This window comes from Lagenorhynchus albirostris, chromosome 3 (assembly GCF_949774975.1).
Source record: "Lagenorhynchus albirostris chromosome 3, mLagAlb1.1, whole genome shotgun sequence".
Classification (NCBI taxonomy): Eukaryota; Metazoa; Chordata; class Mammalia; order Artiodactyla; family Delphinidae; genus Lagenorhynchus; species Lagenorhynchus albirostris.
The window spans coordinates 72,526,372-72,541,683 of record NC_083097.1 but is presented as its reverse complement, the minus strand read 5'-3'; the positions used below and the strand labels follow the sequence as shown (position 1 = coordinate 72,541,683).

Genomic DNA, 15,312 nt, shown 5'->3' with positions numbered 1-15,312 from the left:
AGGTATAATTATAAATAGAAATTTTTAAAAATAAAGTGTAACAATTCCAGGTATTACCTAAAGGTATACTCTAAACAGGTTTGTAAAAACTGATTCCTTGGCAATTATGTAGAAAACCAAGTTGCTGATTGAATAATTTTCATTTGCTTTTTCCCCTAGCACTATGTAGGTTACAGAATCCGTTGGAAAAAGGCAATTAATCAGTTTACTAACACAAATAACTTTTCTATATGATTAGACAGTAAGATGGAAGATAAATTACCCTTAACAAAATAATAACATTGATAATCTTTGATTTAGATAAGAAAAACTCTAAAGAACCGCTGGATTCTTTTGCTATTACCAAAGTGGACCAAAGATCTTATCTATCTATACAATATTCGAATGTTTGTATGTGTATATACATATGTACTGTTTGTATATGAATATAGATATCCAGTAAATAACTACTGTTTGGCATCACTTACAAACGGGACATACTGTCCAAATCACTGAAGTTTATCCCTCCACAAGCCAAACATTAACACTTTTTCCCAGGAAAATCTCTTTAAAATATTTATAAATTTTGTATTGCTTTACTTATGTATCTCTGCCTTCTCTACAGATCAATCTAAAACCCAAATGATCACTGGATTATTAAATCAGTTATTCGCTTGTTAGGTTAGGTTTTTTTCTCTTCTCCCACCTAATGATAGCTGTAACTGTCACCTTTTTACTTTTTGTTGCTCATCTCTATTGATTCCCATATTCCTGCAACTCTCCCTTCAGCGTGATGCCTCTTGATTACAGCTACTAATAAGCTAAGGACAGGAAAACAAAGTTGTCAATCCTGAAAAGTTTTCTAGGGTGAACAAAAGTCAATACGAAACACCTTAGAGTACACAAGTTCTGTGTATTAGAGGGAAGGGTTTACTCCAGAGGGAAGAGGTTGCCAGGAGACCAGCCTCTGGGTGACCTATGAAGTTCAATACAGTAGCCACTAGCCACATGTGGCTATTTAAATGTTAATTAATTTAAATTAAATAGAATTAAACATTCAGGCTCCAATTGTACCAGCCATATTTCAAGGGCTCAATAACCAGATGTAGCCAGTAGCCACCACACTGAAGAGGGCAGAACATTTCCATCATCGAAGAAAGATCTACTGAAGAATGCTGTGTTAAACTGTCCCAAGACTGTTTATGAAAGGTCACAGAACACAATTCTGGTCAAAGAGATGTGCAGGAAAACGCTCTGGGTGGTTTTCAGGAAAGTTTTCATTGCTCTTAAAACTGGATCCAGATAAGTGCTTTTCCCTTGGCAAGCCTAGGCAGAGTTGTGGGATACTTAGAGCTGCTGCAGCCAGCTCAAGACCACGTAGGGGCAAGGCGGAGAAAATAAAATAAAACCTTTGAGGAGAGCAAAAGAGACAAATGTAAAGAGGCTGGGCCCCTGATGATGCCATTGGGGTGCTGAACTAATCAACCCTGAAACTAAATTCTGCTTATTTAAGATATTTGACTTGCTTTCTGTCACTTGCAATCAGGGCCATCCTAAACAATACATGTTATTATCGATACATAGCTAGAGAAATCCAACATTTTTATGCCATGTCAGAATTAGACTAAGCTCTCTGACTTCTATCACCTGCAGTAACCCCTTAAAACTGCTTTTTTTTTTAAGTTCTGACATTTTTTCGATTCTTCTTGTCAATAACTCCCCATTAGATAGAATGAAACTGTTTTGATAATTATAATGGCTATCTTAGGACAACGATTACTGTGAATATGAACTTAATATCTTTAGAAGAATCTGACACAGAAATTGAGTAAATATCTCTTATATTTAAAAATAATTAAAAATGAATGGGTGGCATCTGATAGAGTTTTTTTTCCCTAGAAAAACAATTAGACTATCAGCTTGTAAAATATAAAAGCACAACTAGAATATTCTTTTTTTTTTTTAGAATAGTCTTGCAGTTTAATAAACCTGAACAAAAGAATAAGCATGCTTCAAAGTATTCTGGATTGGGCTGATTTACTTATCCTGTAAGTCTTAGTATTTAGCAATTTATAGACAATTATCTCCTGTTACTTACTGTAAACAATGACATTGTGTTGGCACTTAGATACTTAGTAATCTATAGAGTAAATAAAACTATTCATCATTTAAAAGGGAAAGCTTTAGTTTGACTAATGTGTTAAAGCATTTCTCCATCATAAGAGAACAAAAAAGAACAAATGTGAGGTCTCAGCTTAAAAGCACTTCAAAACAGGAGACTCACCCTCCTACAAGTACATCAAACATGACCTAGTTCATGTATTGATGTTAAAAACGAAGTGGATTATGGAACGTTACAGCGTCTCATTAAGTTCATAAGGCCATATGGATTGTACTCCAGAGTCAAAATTAGGATGATTTTAACCCAATGTCTACCTCTGATAGATCAACATCAACAGAGTTATGGGAAGCAGAGCAGGTTTCTTTGATATTATTCTCCGAATAGTAATAGTACCTCAAACCATGCTTAGGTTCCTCAATAACTATAAAATTATGGCATTATCATCTAAAGTTATTGTAAGTTGTGATTCTTCCAAATCACCTTTGAGGTGAGTCCCATAACGTTACACTGCTGTGCAGTTATTTACTCGTCCTTTCTATCTTTTTTTAGCTTCAAGGGATAACTTTAATTTCTTGGAATTTGATAAACTGGTTTACAATTTTAAAAGTCACAGGTATATAGCCTAGTCTTTCACCTTTCTAAATTGAGGATTATTAACTTCTTGGCCTACATGCCCATTTCATACACTTGGATCATTTTAGTTGTTCTGCTCTAGTAAAGTAACCAGAACTGTAAACTAGAATTGGAACAGATACACTGTGATCTATCCTGATTTTTTTTAGAAAGGGTTTAATTTCTGTCTAATTGTATGTTACCGCATTTCATGAAAAGAGTTTGTCAGATTGCTTCCAAATTCAGAGGGATATTTGGTGTGGCCTGACCTAAATTAGAGAATGTGTATGTAAGATATATAAAAGTCTCTTGCCTCCTTCCTGGGGGCCCTCAGAGTGATAGAATGTCATCCTCCCCAGAAGCTGAAACTGAGCACAAAGATAGGACTTTATGTCTCCTGATCCACAGAACGTGCAATCCATGTTACAATATGTCATGGACAGAGGGGGAAAAAACCCAATAATTTCAAATATGAGTCCAAGTCAAAAGTAATAAATGTAGATATTAATATTTGGGTGTTGGTTCTCAAATACATGAGTAAATCTATGCAGACTTTTCAAGAGTTAGTTGCAAAAATGCATATTTATTAACAATTCTCTCAGGAAATATCTTACAGTCCTGCTAGTCTTCTAAAAAAAACCAAGGTAACATTCTCTCTTTAGTTTTTAAAACTCTTTGCTTTGATGTTTAGTATTTAGAACAAGCAAAGGATTTTTGTGGGTTATATTAGCACTTAGATTTATGTCTCTATGGAAATACATGAAATGATATCTAAATAGATTTTATTTCAGCATTTTACCTTTTGGCTCTATTTCATCAGTCTATGAAATTTCTGTAAATAGATTGCATCAAAGTAAAATAGGATGTCTCCATCTGATTTTGGAACTCTGTGTACCTAGAAGAATCTATTAAGCAAGAAACATCATTCTTATGGAAGATGCTATTAAGAATAAGAAATTATTAACTTTTGTTACTGAATCTAAGTTAGGTTTAGAATTAAGATACATTAAGGAAAATGTATAACTTTATAAAATGAAATTATAATGAAAATATTTTAACTAGGACACAGAACATTAAATTATAGCAGAAAGATTTAACAACCAGGACAAAGAAGAATAATTAATTACATGCTTCTACCTCCACAAAATTTTCCTAATCGATAAAGATTGATAGGGGACTGTTTGCACACCAAGTAAAAGACATAAATTCAATGATAATCACATTTACACACAAAATATCATGAAAGCAGAATGTCTGAGTTAGTATATCTACCACCCTGTTAACACAATTTAAGCATATATTTTTTTTTTTTGCAGTACGCGGGCCTCTCACATGTTGTGGCCTCTCCTGTTGTGGAGCACAGCCTCCGGACGCGCAGGCTCAGTGGCCATGGCTCATGGGCCTAGCCACTCCGCGGCATGTGGGATCCTCCCGGACCGGGGCATGAAACCATGTCCCCTGCATCGGCAGGCGGACTCCCAACCACTGCGCCACCAGGGAAGCCCTAACACAATTTAAAATCATATATTGTGGGTATGGAAATGGAGGTATTAGGCCCAGGTCTCACAACTAGCCAATGGCAGGACCAGGATTTGAACCCAGGCCATTTGGCTTCAGAGTTACCCTATACCCAGTCCTCTATGTAGCATGTTGTTCACAGAAGCTGCTGTACGTCTGTAAAAGATGACTCAGGGCAGAGAATGGATGAGGGTGGGGACAGAAATATAGTGTAAGGAATTCTCAGACTCCCAACCACAAAATCAAAACAGCAAATGAGAATAATTCTATAGTTATTCAAAGCTAAGTTATAGGTAAATAGTTTGACAGACATTAACACAACTCAAGCTCCTATTCCTGCCAGAAACGGGACCTAGATGTAGAAGGTGAAAGACAATTTCTTTTTTAACACAGTGGTTAAGCCATATTTAGAGCTTCTAGACTGCAGAATACAAATCAACCCAAGGGATAGGTTTATTTTCTAATGAAAATACAAAATGCTTTGTTTATATTATCTCACACAATCCTGATATTCCACTGCAGAATCTGCCTTCTAAATCACAGCACTATCAACTATACCCTTTCTTACTATCTAGCTTCTATCCCACACTGTACTTTATATTACAGATGAGTTGGAACTATGTCTTGTTCTTTCCTTTCCCTCAGTACAAAGTTGGTCCTCCATAAACAACTGCTGTATGAATTAATGAACAAGACCATGGGAAAGTTTATTTTCTCCTTGTGTTGATGAATTACAGTATGCCCACATCTTGCATATATAAAAAGACTCCGGGAAAATGGGTTTTATTCTCATCGATATTTTAAATTGTTGACTCAAAAATACTGTAACTCACCTGAGATACATATAAATCCAGAAGAGAAAAAAGCTTCGTTGTATGAAGACAAGTTGTCAGTCTGGGCAGAGACTGCATACACGGACATGTATGAACAGGCACATTCCACGTAGTTTGAAGTGTCCTCAACCACTTTGCAAAACTGACTGTCAGACAACCAGCTAGGGCAAAAACACAATCGTCACTACTCCTCTTTCATCAATACTTTAGGCGTTGAGATGGCTTTTAAAGAAAAAATAACTTACTGAACCTAAGTATTCTTTACTCAAGACGTAAGCAGACCACATTTTCAAGAAGAAACATTGGAGGGAACATCTTGTCCAAGACGTGACACAAAGATCCCACAGATACTTTAAGAAGCAGCCTAAATACTAACTAAACCTGCAGAAGCATTCCCAATACCAAAGAAGCTGGTCCTCTCAAAAGAGCAGTATCAGTCCCTACCTAATCTAAAGCAAACACACTCAAGGTGTTCAACAGAAAGTACTCTTCCCTAGCATTCAAGAATACCAAAAGGTCAACATAGCCATCAAATGTGCAGTGTTCACCCTTCCTCATTTTTCACAACTCCTTTATTTTGAGCCACATAAATTACTTACATGCTTTTCTAAGTTTCCTAGCTCAGCTTTTTTGGATTTTGAGCCAGTTGTATTATGTAAATGTTTCGCAGGGTTCTTTCAGGTGTTTCCTTCTATAAGGTTTGGCTTTTACCACAATAACTGTCATGATTATAGCAAATACAGTGTCACATTCCATGCCTTCCGAGCATCCCTCAGTGACTACCGACTGAGCCTCTTCCCTTCCAGTGCCTCTTGATCCCTTTACTTTTCTAAGGACATAAAACTTCTTAATCCCAACTGCAGATTCAAGCTTGAAACATTCAGTATTAATTATATATTGAGGATTGTAGAGTGTATTAGGTTTAAGATGTGTCCTCGGACATTAGGAATTTCAATGGAAAATTATTTTCTCACAACGAGACTAAGGAGAGTTTTGGTGTTTGAAGGACAGTTGGTTACCCAACTAAGCTGTTGAACCCTCTTTAGAATTTTAGTTGGTGTGGCTGTAAGTCAGTAACAAACAGAACCTAGTGACTGATTTGAACCCTAAACCTTCTAAGCCAGCAATGCCTGACCCTGCAGCCCTGGTTGAGCTCCCAGAGAGAGAACTGCTCAGAAACATGTCTTAGGCCAAGGAGAGTTAAAGAAAGAATCATGCCCTTCTTCTCATTCTTGTGCATGGCTTTAATCCCAAAATGTACTCCAAGTCATATGTGGACTAGAATTATAAATCCCTACTACTCCCTCTAAACATAGAGCAGCAGATCCAGAACCACAAGCCCAGATGGAAGGGGTCAAAAGAAATTCCTTCCCTGCTCAATAAATTAACCAATAACCACAGGGAGGTTATCTGAATTGAGTAGAACTCACACTATGTCCCGTGAAAGTAGTAATAATAAAGGAGTACATAATGTGTTAAACACATATTTAAATTGTTTGGTTGCGTTTGCCACCTGCACAAGGCTAGACCATTTCCTATGCTGCTTTGTCTCATTTAGTGTAGAGGTTATTCTCCAGTCTAAAATCTCACCTGAGACCTCTATGTTCAGTACAAAAAAAAACACTGGGCTTAATAATACTGGAATGGGGAAGGAACAAATTCTGATTTTAAAGCATTATTAACAAGTACCTTGCAGCAGCCTGATTCCAAAGGAGACACAGAGATGTCTGGGGAACAATTCTAGGCTCAGCAGCATAAATCCTGTAGAGAATCTCATTGTTGTTGGTCAGGGGTTGTGAACTCTGGCCTTTCACACTCAAAGATAATACCTACAATGCCAAAAAGAATAGAAAATGTAATGATTTTTTCAAATTAATGTCATGACTGAATCTCCCATTCTGAACTTCGCTTCATTTTTCCAGTCATTTTAGTTACTTGCTTACTGTCACTATTATTCATAGCTTATGAATGCAGGCTGTCTGGTTGGTTTTCCACTGCAAACATTCTACCTCTACTCCAGCTGCTGAGCAGTCTCCAGCTTACAGACTTTATTGTCAGACTTCATCACAAGCGGGATATACAATACAATATAGCATTAGAGAAAGCTATGGTTTTTTTTTCACTTTCTCCACTTATATATATATTTTTTACTTAATAAAACATGAAGGAAATATTTCCAACTATTTTTGAGACTAAACATTCTACAACTAGCTCATAAAGATAGGACATGTTTCGTAATTAGCTCACCATGTCTAGCATTTACCACAAATGTGATCAAGTGAATGTATCCTGAGGAATATGTTTGCTAAGGAAAAATCAGATTCTAACCACATAATTCTTTAAATGATAGATTACCTTATTTTTCAGGGCATGAAGATTAGTTCCAGTTATAAACCACTGCTGGCTGCTATACTCTGTAAACTGGACTAATTCACATATACTTTCCCCGGCCATTATTTCTGCATCCGGAACATCCAATAACCTCTCTGGAATTCGAATATAATCACCTTCTTTTCCTTCAAACTTGTGCCCATTGATTTGCTGAGGGTACCAGTGAAGAGCCAGTATGGACAAATACGGGCAACTGTCAAGGATGGTTTTGCTTCTATGACAGAAAAGCAAAGGTTCTGCTAAAATGGCATGCATTTGCATATGTATTTGCAAATATTTGTTAAATTTTTTTAACATATTTGTTAAAAACATATTTGTTAAAATTCATCACCTTGGAGCTCCTTCCTTTATGTATAACCATGACACTACCTACCCAGGAGCAGTAAAGAGAATGTGCTTTCAGTTCTTTTACGGTGAATTGTTAGGATTTTCTGCACAGAACTTTCTGCATCCTCTTGCCTGATCCCCCTTATAACCTAAAACATGGGCTTTTGCAAGCTGTTTCACAGATATCAGATCTGTGGTTATAAAATGTACTTTTCTGTATTAGTCACATCAGCATTGGTGGAATAGGTTGAGGAAAGGATGCACCACTAAACTGAAACTCTGCTTTATATTCAAGAATATCATAAAACTTATATACCTAGAGCCATGTTTTCATCAAGTTTACCTCACCCCTTTCTAAGCCATCAGAGCATTTCCAATTTAACCATATTATCTGATAAAAGAAACAGCCCTGAGCAGGGATCTTTATCCATTTAACAACTGTTTTCAACATTCCCTAGGCACGAGATCCTGTGCTCAGTGAAATTGCTTCCAAACCTCAGTGTGTGTTGAAATCACCTTGAAGCTTGTTTTAAAACACAGATTTCTAGATCACATCCCACTCTTACTAAATCAGAAACCTTGCCTGGGGGAGGCTAGAGTTTCTACGAATCTGTATTTTTTAACCAGTCCTCCAAATAATCTGATACATTTTTTCTGTGGATCTATCATGTTTGCAAACAATGAAGAGACACAAAGGTGAATTGTACCTGAAACCTGCCTCAAAAAGAATAGAGAATATATTAGGATAAAAATCATGCATTAAGTTTTAAAAGTTACATGGGCCACAAGAGATGCTGAGTATATATAAATGTATCATGGATACAAATACCTCGTCAAGGCCCCTAACCTGGGAAATGGAGTTGAGAATTTTAAACAGAAGATTTGAAAAAGAAAAGAAAGGGTAAGGGCTAACCTTTTCCTCTAGCTATATACTCTCTTTAAAAAAAATCTTTAACTACCACATTTGAATTGGTACCTTTAAAATCTATCTTTAGTCCAGCCATTCATCCAGGCTCTAGACCCCTGTGTCCAAGACTCCTATTAAAACAGTTCAATCCATATAGGCCATCTGCACCTCCACAACAGCTTATAAAAAGCTCATCTCTTCATCTTCCCATCTAGCTTCCTACATCTTCACTGGTGACTCAGAGCTAAAAAGCTGCCACTGTCGACCTCCCCACCCCTGACCAGGTACAATGTGACTGAGACCAGTGAACCTACGCCCTACCCACCCACCCTGGAATCTTCTGATATTTAACCCATCAGTGCTATCAGGGACCCCATTACGTTGGCATTCTCAGACGAACACAACAGGTACAGTGACTCTACCCAACCTTGACACAAGTGTGTCAAATCCCTGGCCCCTTAAGAGGGCCTGACGACAACTACACTCTCCCTGACACTTTAACCTCCTATATCCATGCCCTTCCAATGCACTTACTTTGATCAATCCCCAAATCTGCTTTACACCTAGGTTTAAATGAGGGGGAAAAACCCACATTAACATGTAGATTGGCACCACTACAAATCCACAATGACCGACTTCAGTCAGACCCTCAATGCCACTTGACATTGTTTTTACTTGGCTTCCAAATGATTGTTCTAGATACCATCATTCTCCTCAATATCCCTGCTCTATTCCCAAACCCTTCACTCCCAGTAGATGCCCCTGAATACTGCTTAAGACAATGTATAAATAATGCATATTAGAATGGTCAACATCTTTAGAGTTCCCTGAGTTAAAAAAAACTCATCTTTAACATAGTCCTCAACACGATCGCTCTAAAATCCTAAATCGGATTCCTACACACACATACACACACCCTACCTAACGTATTCTATATTCAATATTTAAAGGTTGATGATCTCCCCAAGTGATGATTTCCCCAAATGTGCCATGCTTGCTCCTCTTGCCTGACTGCCATTATACATGCGAAACAGCAAGCCTGCAGGGACGATGCACATGGCCCAAAACATACTGATTCCTTTATTCATTCTATTCACTCATTATACCATAACCACTGAGAATCTACCATGTACCAGACACTGTTCTAGGCCCTGAGAACACATTAGGCAACAAGACAGAAAAAGCCACTCCTTTTGTGCATCTTATACCCTTTTGAGTTCTCACCAGGCCTTTGAGAGCAAAGATGGAATCAACATTCACAGCAGGGTAGATGGTTCACGTCTACCACTATCTCAACATCCTGGTGATCTTGCATAAATATGGAAAAACAAAGAGAAAGGACTGAGACTATACAAAGCTATGAACTATCTGACTTCACTGAACAACACTTTTAATCAGACATGTCCCGCTAAATAACAATAATTGCTTTTTAAATAACATAGTACTCTGTGAAAATTGGAGGGAAATATCAACTTCCAACCATGTTCTATTATCAGCTATTTTTATGTTAAGTCAAACAGAATTAAAACATGATTCAGGTCTTTGTACTACAATGATCCAATTTACCTTATGAATGTAATTTATCAATAAAACACCAGAACTGGAGAATATTAACATATAGTTACAAAATTAACTATATAGTTAATACACAAACCACATTTTACTTTTTCCTTTTCCTCTTACTTGCTCTCTGCCCTGAAACTCCAGCCATGAAACAACATTTCTGAAGTTCAGCAATATGTTCTAAAACAAAAGACTCTGAAGTTCAACAACATTCAGAGAACTGCCTCCAAATGGATGAAATTGAACCAAAACTCCAGGGAGAAACACAGTTAACAGTATATTAAAGTATGTCTAAAAGTTGATATGGATCAACAGAACAGAATAGAGAGCCCAGAAATAAACATACACACCTATGGTCAATTAATCTTAAACAAAGGAGGCAAGAATATACAATGGAAAAAAGACAGTCTCTTCAGCAAGTGGTGTTGGGAAAGTTGGACACACACTTCATGTAAATCAGTGAAGTTAGAACACACCTTCACACCATACACAAAAACTCAAAATGGCTTAAAGACTTAAACATAAGACATGACACCATAAAACTCCTAGAAGAAAAGCATAGGAAAAACATTCTCTGACATAACTCATACCAATGTTTTCTTAGGTCAGTCTCCCAAGGCAATAGAAACAAAAGCAAAAATACGTAAATGGTACCTAATCAAACTTACAAGCTCCTGTGCAACAAAGGAAACCATAAACAAAACGAAAAGATAACCTACAGACTGGAAGAAAATATTTGCAAATAATGTAGCTGACAATGGCTTAATCTCCAAAATATACAAACAGCTCATACAACTCAACAACAAAAAAACAAAAACCCAATCAAAAAATGGGCAGAAGATCTAAATAGACACTTTTCCAAAGAAGACATACAGATGGCCAACAGGCACGTGAAAAGATGCTCAACATGGCTAATTATTAGAGAAATGCAAATCAAAACTACAATGAGGTACTACCTCACACCAGTCAGAAGAGCCATCTTAAAAAACCTACAAATAACAAATGCTGGAGAGGGTGTGGAGAAAAGGGAACCCTCCTACACTCTTGGCGGGAATGTAAGTTGGTGCAGCCACTATGGAAAACAAAATGGAGCTTCCTCAAAAAGCTAAAAATAGAGTTGCCACATGATCCAGCAATCCCACTCCTGGGCATATATCCAGACAAAACTATAATTCAAAAAGATATATGCACCCTTATGTTCATAGTAGCACCATTCACAATAGCCAAGAGATGGAAACAACCTGAATGTCCTTCAACAGAGGAATGGATAAAGAAGATGTGGTACATATATACAATGGAACACTACATAGAAACAAAAGGAATGAAATAATGCTATTTGCAGCAACATGGATGGACCTAGAAATTATCATACTAAGTGAAGTAAGTCAGAAAGAAAAATAACATACGATATCACTTATATGTGGAATCTAAAATATGACACAAATGAACCTATCTACAAAACAGAAACAGATTCACAGACATAGAGAACAGACAAAGGTTGCCAAGGGTAGGGGGACGGATTGTTTGGGGTTAGCAGATGCAAACTATTATATATAGAATGGATAAACAACAAGGTCCGACTGTATAGAGCAGAGAACTATATTCAATATCCTGTGATAAATCATAATGGAAAAGAATATAAAAAAGAATGTATATATATTATAACTAAATCACTTTGCTATACAGCAGAAGCTAACACAACGTTGTAAATAAACTACAAGTCAATTTAAAAAAACTTTTTTTAAAAAGGAGTGAAATTCTGACACATGCTACAACATGGATGAACCTTGAAGACACGCTAAGCAAAGTACACCAGACACAAAGGACAAATATTGTATGATTCCACTTATGAGGTGCCTAGAATAGGCAAATTCATAGAGACTGAAAAGTAGAATAGAGGTTACCAGGGCTGGGGGAAGGGAGGAAAGAGGAGTTACTGCTTAATGGGTAAAGATTTTCAATTTGAGAAGATGACAGTTCTGGAGATGCAAGTGGTGATGGTGGCAACAGTGTGAATATACTAAATGCCACTGATCTGTACACCTAAAAGCAGTTTACATGGTAAATTTCATCTTATGTGTATTTTACCACAATAAAAAATATGGCCTAAAATATGTCTAAAAGTTGGAATCATCTTACTTTTTTTTCCATTCAGAAATGTATCTTCTACTCATTATATAAATATGAGTAAGCAATAACACATTTTTATTTTTAAAAGAACCTTCAAAACAAGAGGAATATATAACTGACAGTATAAGTTAATTTCTCTTGATGTAGTTTCTATGTTTTCTTCAAATAATTAACTTAATTTGCCCATTAGGTACAATGTATTGATTGTATAATCCTGAGTTACATCAGTTAAACATCAATTTGCACTGCATATTACTTTGTAAACTGTGAAGGAATACATATAAGGTACTGCTATTATATTAAATGATACTTACTTTTCACCAAGAGAGCCACAAGTAACATCAGTCAGTAGAGAAAAGGCAAAATTCTCTGTCACTTCAGTAAAGTGACTGAATCCCCTAGTGTCCTTGCGTTTTGGGTTAACAAGAGCACAAAGAATCTCATAGAAAAGATTTCGGCTTTCAATGCTTAATGCTTGCTTCTTTCCTTCAACAGTTATCTGGAAAAAAATCCAAGTATGAAAATATATGTTCAAAAATAAACTGCTTAAATGATATATATGGTATAACTTGTTCTTTATTACCAGTTACTAACATTAACAAAAATGAAGATGAACCTATGAAGAATTTAAGAGAAGTCAGCATCAAAATCATATTTCAAATGCATCTGTACTTTAAAAAGCAATAAATAATCATTTTATAAAGAAAAGGCATAATCACCAAAATATCTTCTACTTAATATCTAGATAAAGCCCCAAACAGTTGCATTGGTCACTTAATTTTAACTACAATAATTCACATCACGAGTCAAATTAATCTCACTTTTACACCTACCCCAAGATTCTGTTTTCTTTCGACCAACAACTAAGGAAATAGACACAAGAATATATGTCTATAATAGAACAAAATTTATTCTTATCTGTTTTTTATTGGACAGAAGCCACCACGTATCACTAAATTTCTCAAACATCAAAGGAGAAAATCCTTTTCCAACCAAGAGTAGTCAAGAGCTCCTGATACTCTTGCCTTTATTGGTAAGTATGAGCCTTCCTACCTGAACGGACTGGGTTATTTGTTGTTTGAGGGACAAGGAGAGTAAGAGGAAAATAGCCTTCATGATTTAATTTTTACCCCTCACGTGAATGATGGGGGACAAACACATTTTTACTGTCAGAGTAAGCATGGGTGTGAAGCCACTGACTTGTTATTCCACTACACTCTTAGATACCTGAGGAGTCCCTATTAATTCTTCAAAATCCAAATTAGTCATCACTTTTTCTGTGATTTCTACCCTATGCCCCAGCTGCTGGCATAGATTACACTCTGTAAGTTGCACATACTTTTACTAATGAACTTATGACAATGCTGAAATGATTTTTCTGTTACTGCTATTAGTTGAGCTCACTGAGAAAGTGGCTCAATATTCTCTATATATTTTTTAATAACTTTGTAATCTATAGAGTGCCGAGATGATGGCTGAACTCAAGATTTAAGTTTATAAGAGTAACCATCTTAAAGACAATTAGGAATAATGGAGAATAATACACAGGGTAAAGATAAAAGGTACAAAATGAAATTTAACAAGGTAAAAACTACAATGGGGAGATAGGGAACAGCCCATTGGTTACTAAAACGATCAAACTGAATATGTTAAATGAAAAATAAGCTCAAGAAACACTCCCAGAACTCAGAGAAAATATTACAGACAAATGGGACAAACCTGTAAGATACAACAAGCATATAAAATATTAGGTAAAAGAAAAAAGCAACATAGATCCTTGATAAGCTAAAGAAATACGTCTAAAATGCAGAGTTTGCTTTCTTCCAGAGAAAATTAGGAAAAGAAACAACACCAGATGTATTTGGGTGATTTTTAAATATGATTTCAAGAGTTTTTAAAAAATCTTACCAGAAATCAGACAGGAAAAAAATTACTAACAGAGAAATAAAAATTCAGTCTGACATCAGACTTTTTTTGCTAATGAAATGACAGAAGCCAACAGAGCAACATAAGCAGTTTCAAGATTTTAAGGCTGTGATCCAAGAATTCTAGAGCCACTCAAACTTTCATACATATTCAAGGGTAAGAGAAAGTTTCTTTCAGCAAAGCACACAAAAAATAAAACAAGGAGGGAGACCTTCAAGATGGCAGAGGAGTAAGATGTGGAGACCACCTTTCTCCCCACAAATACATCAAAACTACATCTACATGTGGAACAACTCCTATAAGAAACCGACTGAACGCTTGCAGAAGACCTCAGACTTCCCAAAAGATGCCCTCAGGCGACCTACACGCAGAGACGGGGCCAAATCCAAAGCTGAACCCCAGGAGCTGTGCGAACAAAGAAGAGAAAGGGAAATCTCTCCCAGCAGCCTCAGGAGCAGTGGATTAAATCTCCACAATCAACCTGATGTACCCTGCATCTGTGGAATACCTGAATAGACAACGAATCATCCCAAATTGAGGTGGTGGACTTTGGGAGCAACTGTAGACTTGGGGTTTGCTTTCTGCATCTAATTTGTTTCTGGTTTTATGTTTAACTTAGCTTAGTATTTAGAGTTTATTATCATTAATAGATTTGTTTATTGATTGGTTGCTCTATTCCTTTTTCTCTTTTTTATATATAGATTTCTTTTTCCTTTTTCTTTTTTTGTGAGTGTGTATGTATATACTTTTTGTGTCATTTTGTCTACATAGCTTTGCTTTTGGCATTTGTCCTAGGGTTCTGTCTGTCCATTTTTTGTTTGTTTTTTTTAATACAGTATTCAGTGCTTCTCATCACTGGTGGATTGGTTTTTTTGTTCAGTTGCTATCCTCTTTCTTTCTTTCTTTTTCCTTTTCTTTTATTACTTTCCAATTATTTGATTTTTAATAATTTTCTTCTTTAATTTTAATAACTTTACTTCCTTTTTTTTTATTCTCCCTCCTTC

General features: G+C 36.2%; 1 protein-coding gene across 1 annotated transcript in view; it reads right to left on the bottom strand.

The window, feature by feature from the left end:
* The window catches only part of ADGRV1 (adhesion G protein-coupled receptor V1), a 564,972-nt gene that overhangs the window by 294,201 nt on the left and 255,459 nt on the right, over positions 1–15,312 (bottom strand). Inside the window, exons 81-84 of the mRNA XM_060146321.1 lie at positions 12,697–12,881; positions 7,420–7,669; positions 6,754–6,893; positions 5,065–5,225 (exon numbers count right to left, since the gene is read on the bottom strand). Of these exons, the coding sequence (XP_060002304.1) occupies positions 5,065–5,225; positions 6,754–6,893; positions 7,420–7,669; positions 12,697–12,881 (736 nt within the window). The remainder of the gene's footprint in view (positions 1–5,064; positions 5,226–6,753; positions 6,894–7,419; positions 7,670–12,696; positions 12,882–15,312) is intronic.